At 50.5% G+C, this 23,691-nt stretch overlaps 1 protein-coding gene across 2 annotated transcripts in view; it reads right to left on the reverse strand.

Annotated features, from left to right (window-relative positions):
• IFT172 (intraflagellar transport 172) overlaps positions 1 to 23,691 on the reverse strand; it is a 36,682-nt gene that overhangs the window by 4,972 nt on the left and 8,019 nt on the right. For both annotated transcript variants that reach the window (XM_075535877.1, XM_075535878.1), the window contains exons 8-35: positions 23,086 to 23,300; positions 22,061 to 22,184; positions 21,587 to 21,682; positions 20,435 to 20,596; positions 20,158 to 20,208; positions 19,882 to 19,985; positions 19,449 to 19,534; positions 13,732 to 13,844; positions 12,840 to 13,007; positions 10,147 to 10,283; positions 9,916 to 10,023; positions 9,491 to 9,575; positions 9,114 to 9,206; positions 7,298 to 7,375; positions 6,874 to 7,122; positions 6,627 to 6,705; positions 6,303 to 6,423; positions 5,947 to 6,091; positions 5,194 to 5,283; positions 4,596 to 4,693; positions 4,287 to 4,422; positions 4,093 to 4,209; positions 3,618 to 3,760; positions 1,541 to 1,634; positions 1,354 to 1,418; positions 1,036 to 1,216; positions 691 to 800; positions 444 to 573 (exon numbers count right to left, since the gene is read on the reverse strand). In XM_075535877.1, coding sequence (XP_075391992.1) covers positions 444 to 573; positions 691 to 800; positions 1,036 to 1,216; positions 1,354 to 1,418; positions 1,541 to 1,634; positions 3,618 to 3,760; positions 4,093 to 4,209; positions 4,287 to 4,422; positions 4,596 to 4,693; positions 5,194 to 5,283; positions 5,947 to 6,091; positions 6,303 to 6,423; positions 6,627 to 6,705; positions 6,874 to 7,122; positions 7,298 to 7,375; positions 9,114 to 9,206; positions 9,491 to 9,575; positions 9,916 to 10,023; positions 10,147 to 10,283; positions 12,840 to 13,007; positions 13,732 to 13,844; positions 19,449 to 19,534; positions 19,882 to 19,985; positions 20,158 to 20,208; positions 20,435 to 20,596; positions 21,587 to 21,682; positions 22,061 to 22,184; positions 23,086 to 23,300 — 3,378 coding nt within the window. The remainder of the gene's footprint in view (positions 1 to 443; positions 574 to 690; positions 801 to 1,035; positions 1,217 to 1,353; positions 1,419 to 1,540; positions 1,635 to 3,617; positions 3,761 to 4,092; positions 4,210 to 4,286; positions 4,423 to 4,595; positions 4,694 to 5,193; positions 5,284 to 5,946; positions 6,092 to 6,302; positions 6,424 to 6,626; positions 6,706 to 6,873; positions 7,123 to 7,297; positions 7,376 to 9,113; positions 9,207 to 9,490; positions 9,576 to 9,915; positions 10,024 to 10,146; positions 10,284 to 12,839; positions 13,008 to 13,731; positions 13,845 to 19,448; positions 19,535 to 19,881; positions 19,986 to 20,157; positions 20,209 to 20,434; positions 20,597 to 21,586; positions 21,683 to 22,060; positions 22,185 to 23,085; positions 23,301 to 23,691) is intronic.

The following is a 23,691-nucleotide window of genomic DNA, read 5'->3' on the forward strand; positions in this document are numbered from 1 at the left end:
TCCAAAGTCTTTGAACTGTGCTTGAAAGTGTGTCCAAGAGTGGCCTGGTTTAATCTGCAGAAGGCTGCTTTTCAGGAGCGGCTTGCCATGGCCAGGAAAACCTTCATGGCCTCTGTCTAGTTGCCCTCCTCGCTCCTCCCTCACAAAGCCTTCCTGGCCCTCCACCACACTCTCCCAGAACTGCACTTTGAATCACACGCCTTGGCATTTATTTACTCAGACACAGTGTTAATTGGACCATGCCGAACTCCCTCAGCTTCTGGCTGTCAGGGTTCTGCCGGCGGTTGACAGTCTAGCTATTGCCTCCAGGGGGCACTCAGTAGACACCTGCTCTCTGAGTGAAACCAGAAGGATGCCGGTGGGAAACAGTGGAGGTGGATGTTTGAGCAACACAACCGGGCACATGGGGAAGCACGGGGAAAGGAGGGTCGGGGAGTCCTCACCTTCATCCAGCATTTCTCCACAAGGCTGCTGCTTCCTGCATCCCGCACTTTGAGGTAACAGTCGACCGCACGGCTATACTCTCCAGCCTGCTCCCACTGCCGAGCTTGTTCTACAAAGCCCTCCATACCCCTACGTGAAGGCAGGGTGCTGACCAGGAGTGGGGTGCCGCAGGGTGGCCCATCCTGCGCAGGCTTTGGGACCCACCCCCTAGCTCTGCCAACATTCCCTGGACTCCTGGCTTCCTACCTGGCCCCTTTCTTGGTAGCTTCCCGTTCATATTCTTCCTGGAGAGCCTCCAGCTGGCCAGGCATATAGTCCTTGCAGATCCGCAGAGCGTCGCTCCACAGCCCGGCCTCCTGCTCGGATTCCCAGGGGTCAGAAGAGCAGAGGAGGGTATGGCCAGTTCCCACTGCCACACAGGTGCTTTGTCCCAGTGCCCCTAGGTCCTTGGACCTCTTCTCCTTCAGCATGCCTTTCCCTCCCTCCTCCAGTACCATCCTCCCCGACCTTTTTTGGGACCAGGAGTCGGTGTGGCTCCCTGTGGACTCACACCCGGTCACTTTGCCTCCTGGTCCTGAAGCCAGTACCCACCTTGTAATAGTTGAGGGCCAGGCCTGGTCTCTGGGCCCGAAGCAGCAGCCCTTCAGCTTTCTGAAAGTCCTTCTCCTCCAAGGCCCCCCTGGCCTGCCCCACAAGCACCTCTGCAACACTGTCAGGGTCGTGGGCCTCGGCCACACGCTGAGCTGCCTCCCAATCCTGGTTGTGGACAAACCTGCCTCCACAGAAGCACAGAGGGGAGCCTGAGTACAGAACATGTTGCTGCAAGGCAGGAGCTTTCCTGGTACCAGGTTTGGGCGAAGGGGAAGACACGGGGGAGGCCAGGGTAAAGGCTTTCGCGGGGTAACTCACATAAGGACTGCTTCCTTGGGTTTACCAGCTCTGATGAATTCAGCTTCAGCCTCTTCAAATTTACCCTGGAGGGAGAGGAGAAGACTAGCTCACGGGCCACCAGGAGACCAGGGGGGACCAGCTAGTGATGGCAAAGGAGGGCTCTGGGGCCAGGGTCAGAACCAGGGAGGGAGGATCCCATGCATACCTCATCCTCCAGGTACATAGCAAATCGCAGGTGAATCTCAGGGGTTTTGTGCTTGAGGGCCAGCCGAGAGAGTTCAAACGCAAATTCAAAAGAGCTGAAATGGAAGGTGCAGGTCAGATTTGTCAACGGGGTATTCCTTTTGTAAGCGGGAAAGAGAAAACAGAAAAAGGTAAGGCTGAGAGGAACAAGAGGGACAGACTAAGAAATGACGTGGCAGCAGCCCAGAGACAAGCAGAGTCGAGACAGGGCGGCAGCCCTGGGAAGCCCACGGTTACCAGGGACCCAGAAAGGCCTGCGCAGGCCTGAGTTCCCTGAAGGCAGCAGGTGGAGGGGAAGTGGCTGGGCACGGTGGCGGACAAGCGTGCAGAGGGCCTCAGAGCATGACGGGGACAGCAAGAGAGGCTTCCTGGGGCTCCCGCCACCACCTCCTGAGCCCCACTTACATTAGCAGGAAAGCACTCCAAGGCCATGAAGACTGCCCTCAACAATCGGACTTAATGCAGTGCTACTGCTGCTGCTATTTCGTACCATTTGCTTAAGGAAAGTTACTTTGCAGTTTTGCCATTCCAATGGGTATGAAATGAGGCATCTCGGACCCAAGAAGAGAGACTATCATGACCACAGAAAGGCACTAGGAAAGCAGATCCCAGCACAGACAAGTGGGAGTGGCAGCAGTAACAAGAGACAGAGTAGTGGGCTTTCTAGGCCACAGAGGCAGCAAAGCTGAGGCTTTTGGGTAGAAGGCTGGCTTGGTAAGTGGAATGCACTTCGGGAGTTTCTGGTGGTGCAGTGGCTATGCATTAGGCTGCTAACTGCAAGGTGAGCATCAGCTGCCTTGCAGGAGAACGACAGGGCTTTCTGCCACCATAGAGTTTTAGTCTCAGAAACCCAATGGGCAGGTCCACCCTGTCCTACAGGGTCGCTGTGAGTCAACATCAACTTGATGGCAGTGAGTCGGGAGCTTTTTAACACTTGCTCTAGCTGGACAAAGGCCAAGGGGCCATGTGGCTAAAAGGCTAAGGACCTAAGAGAAATGTGCCTGCTGGTATGGCTAAAAAGAAACACGTTGGACAAATGAACTGTATCCTCAATGTTTTCTGATACTGACTTGTAATCTGTTAACTTCCCTAGTGAACCCCATTTAAAATTTTAAAAAAGCACTGCCATCGAGTCGATTCTGACTCATAGCGACCCTATAGGACAGGGTACAACTGCCCCTGTGGGTTTCTGAGACCGTCACTCTTTACAGGAGTAGAAAGCCTTGTTTTTCCCCTAAACCCCCATAATCATGAAAGAAAGAGAAAAGTTACTTTGAATTTAACAGGATCGTTGCACATCTCCCTTAGCCAGAACCATTACTAGCTTCAGTGGAGCCCGAGTGCGGAGAAGTCGCTCCCTCTGCCACGCTCCTAGGAGAGCCCAGGCTCCAACACTGAGTGGAGCCCCTCTCCCTTGTCCTTCCAGGGACCACCTCTTACCACAGCAGTCCACATGCCTCAGGGTTCTGAAAATTTTTCTCAACTATACATAGCTGACCCTTCTTCATATAGGGGTGTATGTGTGTCTCTAGGGGTCCTAGTGGCACAGTGATTAAAGATTTGGTTGCTAACTGAAAGGTTAGTGGTTCGAATCCACCAGCTGCTCTGCTCTGCAGAAGAAGAATGCGGCAGTCTGCTTCCCTAAAGATCTGTAGCCTCAGAAGCCCACAGGGACAGTCCTACTCTGTCCTACAGACTCTCTTGCTGTGAGTTAGAATTGACTCGGCGGCAGTGGGTTTTCGTTCTTGTTCTTCACTAGATAGGGTCTACCTAGGGTGACAAAAGAGGTCCTGGTGGTATAGTAGGCTATATGTTGGGCTGTTAACCACAAGGTGGGCGGTTTGAATCCACCAGCCCCACCAAGGGAGAAAGATGAGGTTTCCTGCTTCCCTAAAGAGTTACAGTCTCAGAAACCCACAGGGCCACTTCTACTCTGTCCTGTAGGGTCGCCATGAGCCAGAATGGACCCGATGGCAATCTGAGGGTTTTGGAGTTCTGAGCTCGGGTGGGGCTGGAGGAGGGAAGGCCGGGGGCCTCACCAGTTGTCTGCAGCGTGGTCAATAGCAGCTTCCAGGAGCCCCAGCTTGTTCAGCAGTCTCACAGCAGCCTCTCCTCCCAGGCTCTTGGCCCACAGGTAAGCCACGTGCTTGTGGGCATTTGCTCCCCCGTGAGTCTTAGCCACCTGGAAAGCACAGCCACTCAGCAGTCCTCAAGTGCAGGGGCACCTCGCCATGACCTCCGACTCAGCTGTGACAAGGACCTGCTCTAAAACAACTGTAAGTGGGGTCCATTTCAGGGTCTCTTAACCTGCTTAGAGCTCAAGAAGGAGCCTCAGGTAGTCGACAAAGCCATAGAATGACATGCCAACTTTCCTGCATATAAGTGTGGATATTTTTTCTGAGCAAAGATGATTTTCCTTTGTAAAGAGGTCAGCTTAGGATGAGAGAGTCAGTGTGTTATTGGAGAGTGTGAAAGAGAGCTGGCTGTCCCCCTGCTGTGGCCTGGCCTCCTTACCCGGTAGGCCTCTTCCCACAGCCCATTGGACCGATACATGTTCACTGTTGCCTTCCATTCCTGGGCCTCGAGGTAGTGGTACTCAGCCTCCTGTAGCCGGCCTTCAGCCTCCAGCTCCTGAGGGAAAGTGGGTCAGGATGGAGAGATGGAGGCTGATGAGGGAAGAAGTGGGCGTCGACGGGAGAAGGCCCCACCTTGCCCAGATGTAGGTGGGTGTCGCTGAGTAGATCGGGGTGGTGTTTCCCCACCAGGCGGATCATATCATCGTAGAGTTTGTGCTTTTTGAACATGGTAATGGCAAGGTCAGCTTCCTCCACTGTCACGTAGAGCCTAGGGATGGCCGACACACCCAGGCGCTCTATAACCAGATGCCTCAGGCTAGCGCCATTCCTAAGAGAGGCTGTCACTACCCTCTGGGAAGAGGACACAGACCCTCAGATGCCACCCTCCCCTTCCTCCCAGGGGCCTCGCTCGTCCTCACCGCCTGGAAGGACATGGCTCACCTTTCTGCCTCGCGGTACTTGCCCTGCCTCTCCAGCTCCTGAGCCTGGGTGATGTACAGCACGGACACATCTTCAGGTCTCATGCACTTCATCGCCAGCTGTGCGGACACACAGAGCCAATTCCCGAGGGAAGCAGAGGGGCACGCAGAGCCCTCAGGGAAGCAGAGCTTTAAGGCACCTGCCCGCCCAGGAATTCTCAACTCTGCCAACGGGTCACGCTGCCGGTCAGCTTCAGGGAATGGCAAGCCCAAGCGGAGCAGGCTAAGCTCTCAGTGCTGCTGAGGCGGGAGGGTTGGCGGGCGATGCCTGGTACTGGCGAAGATGAGCCCACTGCTGTGTCCTTCTGGGGCCTTTGGGCATGCTGTGCCTCGAGGCTCAGGGGTGGTCCTCCAGAGCCCCCAGCCCTCAAGCTCAGCTGCTCTCTTCAGAATTACGGGCTGGGAAACAAGGGGCCCCCTCCACCTTGCCCTTTCCCCAGGGCGAGGGGTCAAAGTTAGATGCATTTTGGTCTTCTTTCTCAGCTCGCCGGGAACCCAGTGAGGTGGGGCAGCAGGGCGCATGGCGAGGAGCTCGCTGGTCAATCTATCGCGCCCCCTACCTTGTGGGCTTGCTCCCAGCGGCCGGCCTGGGTGTACATGTCGATAGCATCCTTTGTGCGCTCACCCTTGGCGTAGAGTTCTTCAGCGATCTGTCGGGCATGAGGAGGAGAGGCTGAAGTCAGAGCAACAGAGGGAAAGCCGCAAGGGGTGGGTGGGGGACACAAACCACAGCAAGGGGTGCGGGGCCAGGGGTACTATTACTTTACAATCATGGAGAACACATGAGGACTCTGGGTGTCTCCTATCGGTCATCACTGAGGAAGAAGAAGAGAGACAGACCAGCCCCAAAGCATCTAACAACAGGGTCTTTAAAAGGGCCTCATATTCCTGCAAGCAAGGCAGTCCCATCGGAGGGGGCTGCAAACAAGTCGTGGAAGAACTTCATTATCTTTTAATTCCGTTTTTCCAGGAACGTTTTGTGTTGGGTTGCCGACTGCCAGCTCGGCAGTTGGAAACTACTAGTTGCCCCGTGGGGGAAAGCTGAAGCGCTCTGCTCCCACACAGAGTTACAGCCTCAGAAACCCACCGGGACCTACTGTTCAGAATCTACTCGGTGGCGGTGAGTTTGGGGTGTTGGTTGTCTGGGATCTACATCGCAGTGGTTCATGACGAGCTGCTCCTGCGGACCCAGAGAGCTCTCTGCCGCCAGGGTGGGAGGGCCTGGGTCACGTTGGGAGGGACCTGGGGAGGTGACTTCACTGTGAAGTAGCAGGAAGGCAGGCCTGGTGCGCAGGCCCATTGAGTCTCCTCACCTCGTACTCCTGTAGCGACGCATAGTGCTGGGCCACTCGAGGGTAGTATTTGGACGCAATGTTCCGGTCCTGCAGGTCTAAGATATAAATCGCCTTCTTCCACTGGCGGGCACCCAGGGCAGCCTCAATCGCCTTCACGGAGCACCTGGCACAGCCGGGGAAGACAGAAATATGTCTGAGGAGGGAGGAAGGGATCTCCTTAAACACACTTCCACTTACAGTTTGAGATGTCTCTTCTTTCAGGCCTTGGTGCCCTGACTTGCCCACCTCCCCTCGCTTCGGCTCAGATCGCCTTTGCATGACCCCCACCCCAACCCCCACCCTCACCCTCACCCCCACACCCACCCTCACCATACCGGGCTTCGATGAAGTGATTGATGGCTGCATCGAGCTGCTTCTGCTGCACCAGGTGGTCCCCCCAGGCCTCCTCCAGTTTCACCACCTCCACTGGGAATGCCAGCCGAGCCAGTTCCACCGCTGCCAGACAGAGGGTGGGTACTCAGCCCAAACTCCCAGGGACAGGGCTCAGCAAGTCAGGAACAGGGAAGGAAACATGGGGAATGGGTGAGAGGTGGGGGGACGAAAGAGGACAGAACCAGCTAATGTCCACAGGTGTGCCTACTGAGGGGGGCCGGGGCCGGCTTGGCAAGAGTGAAGGCTGGCGTGGGGGCGGCTCGTACCTTTCATGAAAGCGTTGCCTTTACAGTAGCACTCAAGGGCCCTCTGGGGATTTCGAATCTTCTCAAAGAGGTCCCCTGCCTATGAACACACGCTCATTACCACAGTGACACCCCCGACTGTACAGGAAATCGAGTGTCCGCTTCACAAGGAGGGAACGCCACCCGTCGGGGAGGCCTATGTGCTCCAAGACTCCTCTGGGTAGAAGAGGGTCCTGAGCCCCGGAGTAGGGGAGAGACCCGGCCGTACCCTTTCGTAGAGTTCGCCCTTGATGAGGGCGGTGGTGATGTGCTCCACCAGCTCTGTGTTGGCGAGCAGTTCCTCTCGGGTCAGCACCAGCCGGGCAGCTTTGGCCGGGAGACCAGCTTTGAGGTAGAGGCTGATGGCCGCGAGCCCATCCCCTTGGCTCTCCTGCAGCTCACCAGCTCGCTCCTCCTGCTGGGTGTCCATCAGCCACTGGTAGTAACTCCGGCGCAGCTTCTCCAAGGCTGGGTGACCCTGCACGTGCCACAGAGAACTGCTTCTCCAATGTCCCTGGACTCGCAGCAACCCTCCCAGTTACCGCTATCCTAGACCCCTCTATTCTAGGACCATTGGCCCCCCCCTTAACAAGGAGGGGTTGCTAAAGTGGACAGAACTAAGCTCAGACCCGTGAAGAAGGCAGAAGGGGTACCTTGGCTTCAGCCACAGCAATACACTCATCCCACCGGTGCAGCTCCTGGTACATGTCCATGGCCTCCTCGACGGCATTCTAGGGCACACCGCAGAGGGACAGGTGAGGACCAGGGCTCAGCTAGCCCTCGTCAGCCCAGCTAAATGGACAGCCCAAGAGTCCTGAAAAGCCTCACCTTTCGCTTACTATACAGCAGTGACCGATTTATTGAGACGCTCTAGAAGCTGAAGGGCAGGGCCCCTTATTTGCTCATGGGGATACCATGGGGACCCAAGGTAATTTTTCTTAAGGAGCACTCTCCATGTTGTATAAGCTTTTGCCCAACCAGCAAAGCCTGGGGCCACTCTTGTCATGAAGCGAATTGAGTCCCCCAAATATACATTAACTTACTAGAGCATGATTCCTAGTATTGTGTGGCTGCCCATTTTATGATCTGATAAAATTATCCTTCATTTTGCCAAGTGTTGCTATATGGTAACTCCTATATGGTAACGAGGTAGGATTCCGGGGTGGGGGGGGGGACATATCTTGAGTCACATCCTTATGCAACTGACACCTTTGCTTGAGTCCCACCTTTCTCTAACAAGAGATAAAGATAGAGAGAGATGAGGAATCTCTCTCTGATAAAGAAAGATGAGCCAGGAATGAAGCCAAGGTCACTGGGCTGAAAACCACCTACTCTGAGAGGAGGATTGATGCCCAGACACATGATGATCCCAAAGGTCAGTAGATGTTAAATGGAGACAAAGACTTTCTCCCAGAGCTGAAACGGAGGGAAAGCCTTTCACTAGAGCTGGTGACCTCAATTCCCACTTCTAGGCTCCTCAACTGCGAGAGAATGCATGTTTGTCTGTTAAAGCCGCCCACTGGTGACCCCTCTGTTACAGCAGCACTAGATAGGACAACCACCAAAGCCATGGCCATCATGTCAATTCCAACTCATTGTGATCCTGCAGAACGGAGAACTGCCCTGTAGGATTTCCAAGGACATAAATCTGTACAGAAGCAGACTCCCACCTCCCTCTCCTGTGGAGCAGCTGGTGGCTTTGAACTGCCAGCCTGTGGTTAGCAACCAAGTGTTTCCCCACTGCACAACCAGTGCTTTCTGGACCCCCCACCCTAGTGTACAAGCATTGCAAGCCTAGAGACTGTACAACTCTTCTTGGTCTGATTGAGCTACTGAATTGTATGACAGTTAGATTATGCCCCAAGTAAAACTGTTTATTTAAAAAAAAAAAAAGACAAACTCATTCGGCACCCATTAGCTCGAGTTAGGGAGTCATACAGTGCCAGAGTGCCCACCTTAAAAAAAGGGGGGGGGGAGAATTACAAAGTCAAGCTCTGGAGCAGAGGAAGAGATCACTCAAAAAGCCCACAGTCACTGAGTCGGTTCCGACACACAGTGACCCTCTTGGACAGGGTCCAGCTGCCCCTTTGGCTTCCTGAGACTTTCGATCTTCATAGGAGCAGTAGGCACCAGCTTTCTTCCACGGAGTGAAAGGGTGGCTTTGAACCACTGACCCTGTGGTTAGCAGTTCAACGTGTAACCCACAACATCTCCAGCGCTTCTTGCGGGGGAGACAGTAGACTGTATTAATGAAAGAAGTAATTGGGGCTAAAGGAGGACATTCGCCCGGATTAAGACCTTCACACGGGGGGGAGGAAATTATGGAAGGAGTAAAATTAACAATAGGAACCCTTTTAAAGGTCTTTCCAAACGTCTGGAAGAATAGGTGGGCAGTTGTTTCCACGGGAGTTTGCCTCCCTGTGTTCCCCATCAGATCCCCTTGCCCACCCCGCCCTCTTCTCCCGCTACCTGCTCCAAGAAGATCATTTCAGCCAGTTTGTAGTTCTTCTCCAACATGGCTAGCCGGGCTCGGACCTGATAGAAGTCGGTTCCTTCTCCACCCTGTCGAGAACATGGACGTTCTAGCGAGCCTGTCTGTCGGGGCTAAATGACAGGAAGGTCTACAGAGAAGTGAAAACCCAAGGACCAGGGGACCTGGGAAGCTGGGGGGAAAAAATCACGGGGCTTGAGGTTTAGCAAGAACTTCAAAATGGTTCCGCGTGAGGACGGGGTGAGGGCAGGCAGTGGGGAGGGAGAGTGGATGACTGCAGAGCTAGAGCCACGAGGCTGAGCGTGAAGAGGACTCTCAGCCTGGTAACGCAGAAAAGCCGGAGGAGAATACTTGCATATTCCCGAGACACTTGATCTGCAATCTCATTGGTCTCATGCAGGAATCGAGCTTTTGCGACGTGGCCCAAAGCAGAAAAACACCTGCGTGGTGTAGAAGTGATGATCGTGTTAGTAGTATACTCTAGCCTGGTTATTCATTGGTTCACCACATGCACATTGGACCTCCGCAAGGTCCTTCTTTTCTTTACGTTGAAATACGAAGTTGACTGAGTAGCTACTCTGTATGCAGATAGGAAGAATCATCTTGTCTCTAATTGTTTAAGGTGAACTTTTGACCTGCCTCGCAACAAAGATGGATTGGATTGTTGCACAAGGTCATGAACAGGGGAGTTCAAGGCTAACGGTCTCAGAAACTTGCGGGCAGTCCCACCGCGCCCTCTGGGGTGGCTCTGAGTCGGGGAGCCTGGCGCCTGGCCCTCACCTCTCGGCAATGTGGAGCTGCTTAGCCTCGAGCGCCAGCTTGCTCAAGGTCTTCCACATGGCCTCTGTCTCGGGCGTCATTTCCAGCGTCTCCAGGAAGGCTGTTGCCCTGGAGAGGGAAGGAAGCAGAGGAATGAGCAGGGCAGGGCGCCTGGCCTCTCCCTTGGCACCCTGTCCCCACCCATCCCACGGCCTTCTCTCACAGCCAGCCTCTCCCCCCACCCCTCCTCACCGGGTGTAGTTGCCGTCATCGATGGCCGTTCCAAACTCGATCAGGCCCTCGTCCAGTGTGTAGGCCACTGTGGTCACACCCTCGGTCACCATCACCTCGGTCTTTCCCCCAGCCCGCTCCAGACCTACCACGTCGCCCTGTCAAAAGGACATTGCCCAGTCCCCGCCCAAGTCGAGGTCAGCCTGTCCACAGCACAGACCCACCCTGACCCAACCCTGGGGCCCCTGTTTTCTGGACACCCCAGTCTCTCTCAAGCAGGGAGGAAGCCCCGCTGGATGGTAACGGGCACTCGTTGCTCAGACAACGCCGGCGTTGGCACCAAGGAGGGCGTTCCCTTCTGCTGCGGCCGCACCCCACACTGCACCCCCCTCTTGGAGCTGAAGCTGGTCCTGGAACAGACTCCTTTGTGCATTGCTAAGCTTTCCAGAAGTAAGGGAGAAGCATGCTCCCTACCCTAAGCCCACCCTTCTCCTTCAGAAAAGAAAGAAAGAAAGAAAACAGAAAGGAGGAAAAATAAACATTAGTGAGCAAAGACCTGAACAGGGGGAAAAAGGTAGGTGGGCAAGCAGGATGGAGAGAGGTGCCTTGAGGCCAGAACAGAGCCTGGATCCTGGGGCCCTCCAGCAGGCTGGGGACGCACCCACCACACTAAGCAGGATGCATTTGAAACCCGGCATCTAGGTACATTATAGTTAAACCCTCTAAACCTCTTAAAAATATATTTAAAAAGCAAACCACTCCCATCTGTAAGAGCTCCCAATAAAATGATTTTAAAAAGAAAAGCAATCACTCCCATCCATAGATGAATTGTTAAGTGTGGTAGTTATATAATCTGGTGTCAGGATGGGACTTGAGAGGATTAAGAGTGAAGGGGTGGAGTCTATCAGTGGGATCATAGCCAATGAGGCCTCTGTGTGGGCATGGCCTTCTCCTAAGGATTCTGGAAACTCCTGGATTTCCTCCTTGGAGGTGAGAGACACCCTCTCTTTCTCTCTTCACCTACTCACTGGAGAGACGCTCTACTGACCAGACACATGGCACTATGCTGATAGACCCCGTGCCCTGGGAGCTGGTGGAGCCACATGGAGACCCCTGCCAGCGCTGAGATGCTTCTACCGCCCCTGGAGCCACAGGACTTTGTACCCACTGGCCTGTGATCTTCCACATTCGGCGTCATTGCATGTGTTTCGTGAGTCTGAAGAGGACTTTATAGATTGGTATTGGACATATGGGCTAATATCGGACTCATGGACTTGATCTGGACTGGGCATGGATGTTTTCTTAATGTACAATTACTCTTTATATAAAGCTCTTTCTTAGACACAGATGCATGTTTATGAATTTCTTTCTCTAATCTCCCTGGACTAACACACTAAGCAAGTTGTGGGATATGGTATTTATTATTCCACTCTAAAGAACAGTGACATCCAAAAAGAGGCCAGCGCAGGCACCTACCCTGGGAACAGGCTCAGTGACATGAGCCGGCAACAACAAGGCAAATGGGGTCTGACCCCACTGGTATGAAATTGCTGGACTCAGTAGCTCCATCGAGAAGAAGGAGGGGAGGGGAAGAGGAGCTGGAGTGGGGAGTCAGCATGCACATTGGTGAATTGTATTTTATGTGAATGATTCCTAAATAAAGATTTTTTAAAACAACAAGAGAAAAAATATCACCTCTACAGAAATTACTGTTGATAGAAGTTTCAAAACAAGAGAGGAAATTGATCCAAACGTGCGACAATATTTTTTAAATGCTGAGAAAAAGTAGCTGTTAATCTAGAATTGGGTACCAGGCTTAAGCATTGTTCAAGAATGAAAGCCAAACACACCTTTTCAGGTAAACAAAACTTGAGCACATCTGTCATCAAGATACTTTCATTAAAGGCATTTCTAAATGACAGGAAGCAAAATAACCCCAGGAGGCAACGCAACATGAAAGAGGTAAACAGGAAAATCGGTCTGATGGTTGTAAATGTAAGTAAAGTGTCTGCATAAAACAATGCTTAACTTTAGGCAGTAAAACAGATCAGGGCGAGATATTGATTAACTTCAGACTTTGATCATTTTAGTACAGGTAAACTTTCAAGGATAATTGCAATAGAAACAAAATGCATAATCTCCAATCAAAGGTGTGGGGATGTTTAAAAAGGGGGAAGGAGGCAAGACCAACCTCAATAAGAGGGAAAAAAAAAGAGGTGCTGACAGAGGGCCACAGCGTATCCAGTGCTCTATCTACCCCCATCAGTCACCCTAGCTGGGCCCAGGGGCCTCTCTCTTCCATTTTCAAAGGCTTCTCCGAGGTATTAGATGATTGGACTTAGGAGAGGGCTTGAGCTGAAATCTGAGTCAGAGGAACTTTGAATGCTCACAACAGAGAATCAGCCCACAAGGGGGAGGTGGATCTTCCAATGTAGAGGGAAGTTCACATCAAGACTTAGGGAAGCCCAGAGCCTTTGTAACTAAGGCTCCCCTCCAAGGTGCTCATGAAGAAGAATCAGGAATCTAAGCAAGGACAGTCCTAGGACCAGTCTGCTGTGCAGGAAGTGGGTATCCTAAGCTTCACTTGTCGACTCCATCCTAGAGATTATGACTGGTGGGCAGGGACCACCAGGCAAGCACCTTTGGGGGCCTCCTCTTCCAGGCTGCACTTCGCCAGCCTGACACCATGTTTGAGGTGCTTGGTGTCCACGTACCCTGATAGAAGACATGGTGACCCGCTCCGGTGCCTCGATGTTGTACCACACACACAGGCTGTTTCGGTTCTGAGCGACCAGCACATCGCTCCCTGGGACCCACTGCACGTAGGAGCAGAAGTTGAGGATCATGGTCTTAGAGCAGCTTTCAGCATCGTACAGGTGCAGCTGAAAAGGAACAGGGAGACAGCGTGATTAGCAGGAGCTCCTGGGGTGGCTTCTTCTGATGCAGACTCCTTTCCTCCTGGTCAAACGGGTGGGCTGAGTTTCAAAGCTTCCTGGCCTGCCCCCCTTGAAGCTGATGCTGAGTTGGTTGTCCTGACTCTGGAATTTCAGTTGGCTGGAGACCAGGCTTTCCTCGTTAGCACGAGTCTGGCCCGAAGGTACCAGCCAGAAGGATCACAGGACAGGCCACCCGGCAAGTGGGACGGGCCACAGCTTTCATGGAAATGGAAACGCAGATCATCTCTTTGCCCTTGAAGTTGAACTCTTTGGTGACATGTGCTGAGCTCAGAATCAACGAGGGACCAGGAGAGGCACTGTCCTTCGGCCAGCTTCAGGGCCATGAGATCAGGGAAGAACACTGGAGTGTGGGTACCCATAAAGGCCGGGAGGCATGCAGAGGAAGAAGGCGGCGGCGGTGGTGGGGGTGGGGTTAGGGCTTCAACAGGGCACAGACTTCTGAGCAATAAGACCGAAACCCATCTCCAATCTTGGTGCCATGGGATACAATTTCCTTCAGGGTAACACATCAAGGGTTAAGCTAGTGGGGATGAGGTTGATTCTCCTTTTGAGATGATCTCCTGGCCTGACCACCATGATCCCAGAAAATACCTCTGGACCACACTCTCCATGGCCAGCCAATGGCTAAGGCTCTAGGAACCCTTCTCACCCGAAGCTTCCGGTCCCTGAAGAGGAGCTTGTGCCCAGTTTCATTAAGTTCCAGCCAATCCACGCGGCTCTCGTGGCTGATGGTGCCAATGTTGTAGCCACCAACCAGATCCACTGGAGAGGGAAAAAATGGGAAAAGGCAGGGCTCAGAAGAGAGTCTACACAGTCCTGTACAGGGCAGCCTGGCCTTACAATCAGTCGTATGCTGGATTTGAAGAATGTCGTATCAGACCAGGATCGTCAAAGTTGAGTCCCAGATGGAATGGGAGGGAAAAGGGAGACAGGACAACAAAACTAAAAGGTTTTTGTTGTGAAAGGTCAGGTTTACCGGATCAACTGGCTTGAAGAACAGCCCCGAGAGAGACTACGGCTCTGAAGCCCTCTTTAAACTTTATGTTGCAACTCCTCAAGGTCACCTTCCAGCTAAATAACAGGCTGGTTCATGAAATAAACACTGTCGCTGAGAGGGCGGTGGTATCTGCGACCAAACAGTCCAACAGTTACCCTCAAGCAAAGAGGAGAAGGCACCGTGGGGCGGGAAACTCGGTGAGTTGAAATGGACCCACCGGAGCAAAAATAACGGGAATGCTAGCACAATGTGAAAACCAGAACCGATGTCCATGAACATGTTTGGAAATTCTTAAAACGGAGCTCAATTTGCTCCATAAACTTAAACCAAAGCACAATAAAAACAGGTGTGTGTCTGAGGGGGTCAGTGCCGTGGCTGTCGCTGGAATGATCTGCCCGCGCCAACGCTACCAAGGGCCCTCCCACGCTTAGAATACTCTGTATCTAAGAAAACACGACCACTTTCCTTAAATAACGTCTTTTACTGTTAACCTAAGTTTTAGAGTTCTGAATGAGGCAGGAAAAAAAATAGAGATGAAACTAAATAGCATGACCATCGTGCTCAAGTATGACATGTGTTTTGAAATGTGCAATGTCTGTGCATAAATACATGTGAAAAATGATTTGTCGGGCTGCAGTGCATCACAGGGGAATGCAAGCCAATCTAGCAATTTCTCCAGGATGCTGCAGATGCTGGGTCTCTAACTGCAGGGTTTGTATAACTCCATCCTTAACCCAAAGGGTCCACTCCCATCAGGGAAGGCCATTCCTCTCTGGGACTCTTTTTTAAAATAGTTTTATTCACATTTCACCCACACATCATACAACCCCATAGTTCAATCATATTAAGAGCTGTCCAACCACGACCACAATCAATTTTAGGACATCTTCTGCCCCACTCCCCGGCCCCTGGTTAAATCACTTTTAAAATGAGTTGTGTGAGGGAATCCAGGACAGATAAAGCCCTCAGGACCAATGAGTAGAGTGGGATACCAGAAGGGGCAGGGGAAGGTGAGGGGATGAAGGGGGAACCAATCCCAATGATCTACATACAACCCCCTCCCTGGGGGACAGACAACAGAAAAGTGGGTGAAGGGAGACATCGGTCGGTGTATGGCATGAAAAAAAAAAAGAATTATCAAGAGGGAGGGAGGAAGGGATGGGGGGATGAGGAGCTGATACCAAGGGCTCAAGTAGAAAGAAAATGTTTTGAGAATGATGATAACAACAAATGTACAAATGTGCTTGACACAATGAATGGATAGATGGATTGTGATAAGAGTTGTACGAGCCCCCAATAAAATGATTAAAAAATAAAATAACATGAGTTGTAATCACCATCAGTTCTAAAGAGTGCTCCTGGCCCCCTCCCACATACACTGCTTTTTCCCCCAGCCCCTGGTGTTGATTCAAAGTGCTCAAGAAATCCTCTGGAAGGGCAGCGGTGCGTTCCAAGTACAGCACACCAGGGAAAGAAAGCTGACCAGTCAAACGACCTTGATGATACTAGCTCCACGGAGTTATCTGCACCCGTGGGTGCCTGTACCCTAAGCGTTTCGAAGGGCTGAAGTGGGGCAGGTAAGCAGGCGAAACAGATGGAAGCTCTGACTACCGTTAGGTGAGTCAGTGCAGAGGATGAATAGATTATCTGGTCTGACTTTTGTAGGCAATGTCAAAATCTCTTACATCTAGAACTGGTCACTCTGAGTTGGCGACTTGCTTTCAAGGAGTATACTGATCAAAGTCCATTCTCAACAACTTGATTTACAATATTAATGAGCAGTGTGCCTGCCCCTGATATATGTGCTCCAGCTAAAGACCAGGAGCCAGCTAGTTTGTATAGCTGGGAAAATCAACGTAAGAGAATGGGTTCTCCTTTCATTTCACAGCACATTGATAAGACCATGCTTTGATGCCTCCGTTACCAGTAGACTCTGAAAGGAACCCTACTTCTGTGAGCACTCTCTAATTATGTGCAAACTTATGTGTGCAAGCATGCTTTTTCTGGGAGACGATCTATGATTTTCATTAACTCAAAGTGGCAGGTGACCCAAAATAGGTTCGGGAAAGAATGTTGCTATTTGTGTACAATAAAAATGAGACCTACAGAGGTGAAGTGACTTGTCCCAAGTCCCTTATTGTCATTGGAATCTAGAGTCTCTTGGCTTATATTATTATTTCCATTATACGTCCTTACATTTCTGACCTCTCCAACCTGATGAGATAGAATATTCATGAACTAAAAAAAATCTTAAGAACAGATATATATGTATATGGAAACTTAATTTATGGCAGACAGCATTACAGATTAGAGGGTGAAGAAAGGACATTTGAATAAATGACAAATAAATGACTCAACAAGAAACTTAAGTCCCTACCTAACTCACACACAAAACTAATTCCAAGTGAAAAGTAAAATGTCAAAGTCATAACAGAAAATATTAGAATAGGGACAGATTTTTTTTCAATCATTTTATTGGGGGCTTGTACAACTCTTATCACAATCCATCCATCCATCCATTGTGTCAAGCACATTTGTACATTTGTTGCCATCATCATTCTCAAAACATTTGCTTTCTGCTTGAGCCCTTGGTATCAGCTCATTTTTCACCCTCCCTTCCCACTCCTCCTTCCCTTAAGAACCCTTGATAATTTATAAAGTATTATTATTTTGTCATATCTTATACTGTCCGACGTCTCCCTTCACCCACTTTTCTGTTGTCCATCCCCCAGGGAGGAGGTTATATGTAGATCCTTGTAATCAGTTCCCCCTTTCCACCCCACCCTCCTTTCACCCTCCCAGTATCGCCACTCTCACCACTGGTCCTGAAGGGATCATCTCCTGGATTCCCTGTGTTTCCAGTTCCTATCTGTACCAGTGTCCATCCTCTGGTCTAGCCAGATTTGTAAACTAGCATTGGGATCATGATAGTGGGGGTGGGGGAGCATTTAGGAACTAGAGGGAAGTGGTATGTTTCATTGTTGAGGGACAGATTTCTTAAATGAGATTTCAAAATGTTTTTAATAAGCAATACAATCAATTAATTAAACTCTTAAAAATTGCCTGAACACTTTAAAACTGCTTAGAAAGAGAGACAAAGAAGACATGGACTAGGACAAGCTATCTGCAGGACAAAGCTTGAAGAAAGCAGATGGTATGTGGCTATCAGAAAGACTAGCATCTGAGGATCCACTAAATCCACACAGAAGAAGCACACCAGCCTATGTGATCCAAGGACTGCAAAGAACAAAATCTGAATCCAGGGGAGGGGACAGAATTAGAATTTAAATTCTGACTACCAGTTTGCTGTTGAGGTCTGTGAAAGCCCAAAACCCATACGTAAGGTCCCTCAAGGGGAAGTGTGTCTGGTGAATCCCCTCAGACTATGGATCGAGGACGATCCATAGCTTTGTTGTCAGATAGAGTGCAGTGCAGGGTGGATCACTGTAGTTGTTAGGTTGAAATAGGACACCTTGCCATTTTATCTCCTTTCTGATCCAGTGGATCCTTGTTCTAGTTTTTAAAATCTTTTTCTTTTCAATTAAGGTTTTATTCTGTCACTGTTTGTTTTCATTTGGGTTTTGAATGGTTTTCTGTGTATGAAATCTAGGATAGGGGCATCTAGTTTCCTAGAGGGAGGGCAGGGAGGTTGGAGAGAAATGGGGCGCTAACAACGAGTGCAAGGAAGAAGAAATGTCATAAAACGGATTGTGGTGATGATTACACAACTCTTTAGACGGTGCCTGAACTATTGAAATGTATGATATGTGAATTCTAAGTCAATAAAACTGTTCAGAGCATATACCTGTTGGGGAGACATGGGGAGCTAATCACAATGAGATTAAGAAAGAAGATGCTCTAAAATTGATTGTGGAAATGACTGTACCACTCTACTTGAAGTGACTGAATTAGTGAATAGTATGATATTGGATTATGTGCTAATAAAACTGTCCAAAAAAGTATCTGCAGTAAAAATAGCCGTCAAAACCACACGCGCACATACAAGTAACCCCTTTGAATCATGGACAAGGAATATAATGTGGCAATTCACAGAGGTAATCCAGATGGTGAACAAACAAGTGACCCACACCAAATACAAGTTAATGCAAATAAATATCATTTCAAATACATCAAATTGAGGCCAACTTATGAAGTCCGGCAATTTCAAGTCTTAGAGAGGTCGGAATGTTAGTTGGTACAGCCTTTGTGGAGAACATTTGGAAATATTTACCGATATACTCGAGTATAAACCGACCCGAATATCAGCCGATATCACCTAAGTTTATCACAAAAACTGCATAGAAAATGTGCTGAAAAAACTCGGCTTATATAAGAGTATGTACGGTAATCAAGTGAATTATTTTTTCACAAATGATACCTCCACCCCACTTCAAAGGATAAGGATTTAGAAAACAGAAACATTACAAGAGTGAAAAATTAATGGACATATATGTCCATCAATAAGAGCTAAAAGAGCCAAGTTAAATATCACAAAATGTTAGAATCTGACAGAATTGGGTTAAGGGTACACAAGTAATAGTGACAATTATCATTGTAATATTCTTATCAAAATAGATATGTATATATGAAGCACTTACTATGTATCAAGTACTAGGCTAGTCTAAGAACCTTTTACATCAGGGAAGGTTCCTTTCTTATTTTCATTGTGGACAAGGAAAAGGCAGCACAGAAAGGTTACAAGAGGAAACAAATAGATAGTGAGGTTGCACGACTCCAGAGCCCTGATCTTAACAACAACCCTACCAAGGAGCCTGCTAAACTACTCTCTATACTGTTTTCTGTGTTTGAAACATTTAATGGTAAAAAAAAATTGATATATAAAATTAATTTATGGATACGAATATTTGTGACGTGTAAACCAAGAGTCTGTTATGACTAATTACTCGTCACAAACTGTAACCAAAAAACGAGGCCTGTTCTACTTCTAAGAATTTATGAGCCTCGAGAGCAGTGGGTCTCAACCTTCCTAATGCCGTGACCCTCTCACAGTTTCTCATGCGGTGGTGACCCCCCAACCATTACATTATTTTCATTGCTGCTTCATCACTGTAATTTTGCTACTGTTATGAATCGGGCAAGCCCTGTCAAAGGGTCGTTCAACCCACCAAAGGGGTTGCGACCCACAGGTTGAGAACCGCTGCTCTAAAGTCTAAACAGGACAATTTATACATTTGCTAATGGTCCTGTTTCAACCACATTTGCCAGCTCTAAGACATTTGCTTAGAGAAGCCAAAGAACATGGCCAGGCACATGCATCTCCGTATCGATAGTTAAACATTTCGAGGTAGACACACATACGGAAGGGTAAAACAAGCAATTCTTTTCTTAAACTCGTGAACCTTACTCACCGATAGCAATGGTCTTGATATCAACAAGATAAGCCAGTTTCTTATTGTCTTCCATTCCTCGCTGACGCCGCTCGTTAATACGAACGCTGAAACAAGAACGGTGAGGTGAGGCAAGCGGCTGTCCAAACCAAGCCTCTCAAGTCGGTTGGGATGCAGAGGGAGCCCGTGGGACATAGCACAAGGGCCAGAGTGCATCTAAGGCTGTCGTCTCAGCTTCCCGCGGTCGATCTGGACCATCGACTCTCTGTTAGCAACACAGCCCCTCACCCACTGCGCTGCCTGCGCTCTTTGAGTTGGCTTTCGGGGGCTGGGCTGTTTCTCATGGGCTCTGAATAGGGTACGAGACGACGTCTCAGCTAAACCTGGGCATATCGGTTAAATGTCAAAAGTGTTTCTTCGGGGTGTAAAGGGTTTACGAACTTAGCAGGGCTACCTGATGAGGTGGGGGTTCATGAATTCCGTGCGCACAGAGCCCAGGGTATCGTTACTCCCGTACTCCACCAGGGTGAGCTCGCCAGCATTGAAGATCATGCACACCTGGGCAGGAGTGCGATTGTTCAAAGGGGGAGAGGGTGCATGAAAAAGAGAGCGTTGTTCTCTGCTCCGCTCCGCTCCTCTGGCTAGTTCACAGCCCCCCACCCCCCCACCCCACCCCCGTCTCTGATACAGAGCTTGTTGAGATGGCGAAGGAGAATCAAGCTCTACTCACGGTCTCATTTTCAAAGAAATACTTCTCGTTGCCAGAGCCCTGCCAGGCAACCTGCGGCAGGGGAAGAAGAGATAAAGGACATCGTGGACCGTCACCCAACAGGCTGCCGAGAGCTTGGCAGGGTAGGAGGCGAGAGAATTGGGCGTGCTGAGTCAAACTCAGCCCTGCTCTCGGTTTTTGGAGTACAACAGCCCAACTACCTCAAGATGCTCACCCTTGTGGGGCCCCGTTTAAAGAAGGTTCCCCATTCCTCCGTCGTTCCATCTCTGGTTCCTACCTCGCTGAGCCGGTTAGTACTCAGGTCCCCCAGCAGCAGCGTATCGGACGTGTGGGCCACCAGGTAGCGTTCTTTTCCAAGGATCTTCACCTCTTCCACCTCGTAGCCGTAGTGAGACTTGAGCACCACTCGGGTCCCTGACGACAAGTTCTTCACAATCACCTTGGGAAGAGACGGCGCTGAACCTTGGGGGCTCCCCCCTCCGCCCCCCCCCCCGCTCCCCACAAGGGGTGAGCATCCAGTGGGCTCTGCCCACCTCCACAGGGCCAGTCCAATCGAGTATCACGGCTCTTCATCTGGCCTAGGACATTTTTCATCCTAATAATGCATTCAGACATACGGGACTGTGTTTTGCATGAAATGCCTTCATACATTACTTCTTTTTATGCTCACGATACCAATGGTTCTGGATTCTACTGGGTAAAACCAGTCACTCTATATTTCCAAAGTTCTTTGTGTAAACTTTTATCATGGTAACAGGCCACTGTCCTACATTACTGGTCGATGGGCCTGTCTCTTTGAAGGGACAGTGTCCTACCGTTAATTCTCTTTCTCTTCTCCATGCCTGTCCATGCTGGCACATGGTAGCGAATGAATAAACATTTGTGAAGGGAATAAACGGACGACAGGACCAACGAGTAATGGATGGAGGGAGAGAGGGCACATGTAGAGAAATGAGAATATGGGTGGAAGAATGAAGAAATTAGCTTGCAGCATTATACACAATAAGTTGAGAGGCTGGAGAAACAAGGGAATTCTTTTTTGTAATCACGTCTATTAATTCCTCCAGGAGCCAGGTAATGGGCAGCCAAGTTTTAAACTAAGAAGAATCGGTGGTCATCCCTGTACCCCTTACACCTGCTGAAATCCTTCTTTACAATAATACAGCTTTCCTTTCCTGTAAAGAGCTACAGTCACGGACACTCACAGGAGCAGTTCTCCCCAGCCTGTGGTCAATAGGAATTGGAATTGATTCGATGGCAAGGAGTTAATACTATGAAATAATTAGAGCAGGATGGTTGCCGGGCAGAGGTGTATGTCTCCAGAACAGCTCTGCTAGGGGACTGAGGGTGTGGCCAGGTGGCAGAGAGGCACAACAAGGCTCAGTGAGCCATGGCAGGCCCTAGGTGTGGCAGGACGCCAGCAGCTTACCTGGCTGGGCCCCACATACGTCAGCTCAAACTTGTTCTTGTAAATACTCCTTCGCAGGCAGCAGTCGAACTGCTCCACCCCACCACAGAGTGTGCCCTGGGAGGAAAAGAAGGTAACGTCAACGGCACGTGGGTCCGGGGATCGAAATCGATACTCTGGAATCTCCCGGGGAGTCGAAATTACTGTTGGGGAGCTCGCAGTTACCGGAGTAGCAGAAGGGATGAGGGGGAACCAACCATCGGGCTCAGGGGAATCACACGCTGATGAGCTGTAAGGGAGAACTCGGCCCTGCCTCTAAGAGCCCTCATCCCTTTGGCCTCTGATGAACCACGGATTTCTCCTTCCTGTTTCAGAGCCCGGAGTTTTAGGTTGGGGTCCAAGAAGAGGAATCTTCCTAGTGTCAGGGGAAAGTGCTTTGGGGACAGGGAAGGCTTTTTTTCTAGTCCAGAACAAGGTCCCCAGGAGCTTGCTTACCGCACAGAGCCGCGAGCCGTCCCGCTTCCAGGCCAGGGCAGTAACGGTGTACAGGTTGGCAATCTCCTTGGGCTTTGCCTCTTCCCACATGCTCTTCCGAGGGCTCCAGTTGAGCACCCGGAGTCTGAAACAAAGGAGCTGGTTTTTAGGAGAGAGGGCAGGGGAGACAAAGCATGAAACGGGATTGATAACTGGAGGAAATTACCATGTCACATGTCAACCAAGTCACAGCAGAAAAGAGAGGGACAAAGAAACTTGGGGAGAGAACAAAGACCAGCACAAAGAATGTCAAGCCGGAAGTAAAATGGTCCAAGAATGGTCTAAGTAGAGAAAACAAGAGGAGATTAGGCTGGTAAGGAAAACGAGGGTCAAGGGGAGAGAAAGATGGAAGGAGAAAAGGAAAAATGGTAGGAGCCAGAGAAGAAAGACTAGAGCAGAGGGGAGCTAAGGGAGCTGCAGCCGGATGGGGGTGTGGGTGCCCAGAAAGGGTCACTGCTCACTCACTCCACGGCCCACCAGGTGTTTTCGCACCGACCAGTGGATGTCAAACAGTTTGTGGAAAGATGGAAGTAAAAGATCATGGAATTTCCCCCCAACTTTTCGAAACCCCCTCACGTTATGTCCTAGATACTAATCTAGGCACTGGAGAGGAAAAAGATAAGTCGTCAGCCCTTATCTCAAGGACTCAACTTCGTTAGCTGGACACAAACACGAAAGGACAAAAGAAAGCGATCATCACTAAGCCGGTGAAGGGGACACGGGAACCCAAAGTGGGCGGACGAATCCTCTTATGGAACCTGGATGTGGGCATGTGGGGAGCTCGGGAACCAGACGGGAGCACAGGGGACTGTGTAAGTGCCAGAGGGCCAGCGGGTCTGGGGAGCAGGAAGAGAAACGGGAATTAAAATCTCCCGAGACTCTTTTCCAGCACCCACTGGATTCTGCTTCAGCCTCTGGTTGGGGACCACAGGGCGTGTCCTAGCAGAGTCGCCTGGAGACGCAGCTGGGGAGTGGGGGTGTCCCACCTGTCGTAACTTCCCAGCACAATGGACTGGCCCCCAGGGCTGGCGGCAGCTGTCGTGAACTCCCGCTCCTGAGGGTCCCGGCTGTAATCGAAAGTTTGTAGCACGTGGCCTTCCTTCCCGTAGGCCACAATCTTCCGATCGCAGCCTGCGGCCACGATGCTGTTTGTTGCCCACGCCAAGGCATAGGGTGGGCACGGGTGGCTAACCAACTTCCCCTAAGACAGAAGTAGAGGGTGTCAATCCCACTGAGACGCCTCTGCAGAAACTCCTCAGCCCCAGCACCTGTATACCGCCTCTGACCATCAGCCCACCCAGCAGCAGTCTGCTCCACACGTTGTTTCTGCACCGCCCACATACCCTGTTCCTGTGGGCTTCAAACTCCACCTTTTACTGAGAGGCACACCTGCTGGAGGGCACCACTAACCCACCTCACCCACTGCCACTGATCATTTCCGACTCTCAGCAGCCCAGGTTCCCAACATTCTTTGGCCTACTGCCCCTTCAAAAATGTATTTGGCCTGCTGTCCCTTTTTCAGGTATATATATATATATATATCTCCAGTGTCCCCTTCGCAATTAAAATCTTTTGTACTGTAGCCCATAATC

Source organism: Tenrec ecaudatus, chromosome 17 (genome assembly GCF_050624435.1).
Source record: "Tenrec ecaudatus isolate mTenEca1 chromosome 17, mTenEca1.hap1, whole genome shotgun sequence".
NCBI classification, from domain to species: Eukaryota; Metazoa; Chordata; class Mammalia; order Afrosoricida; family Tenrecidae; genus Tenrec; species Tenrec ecaudatus.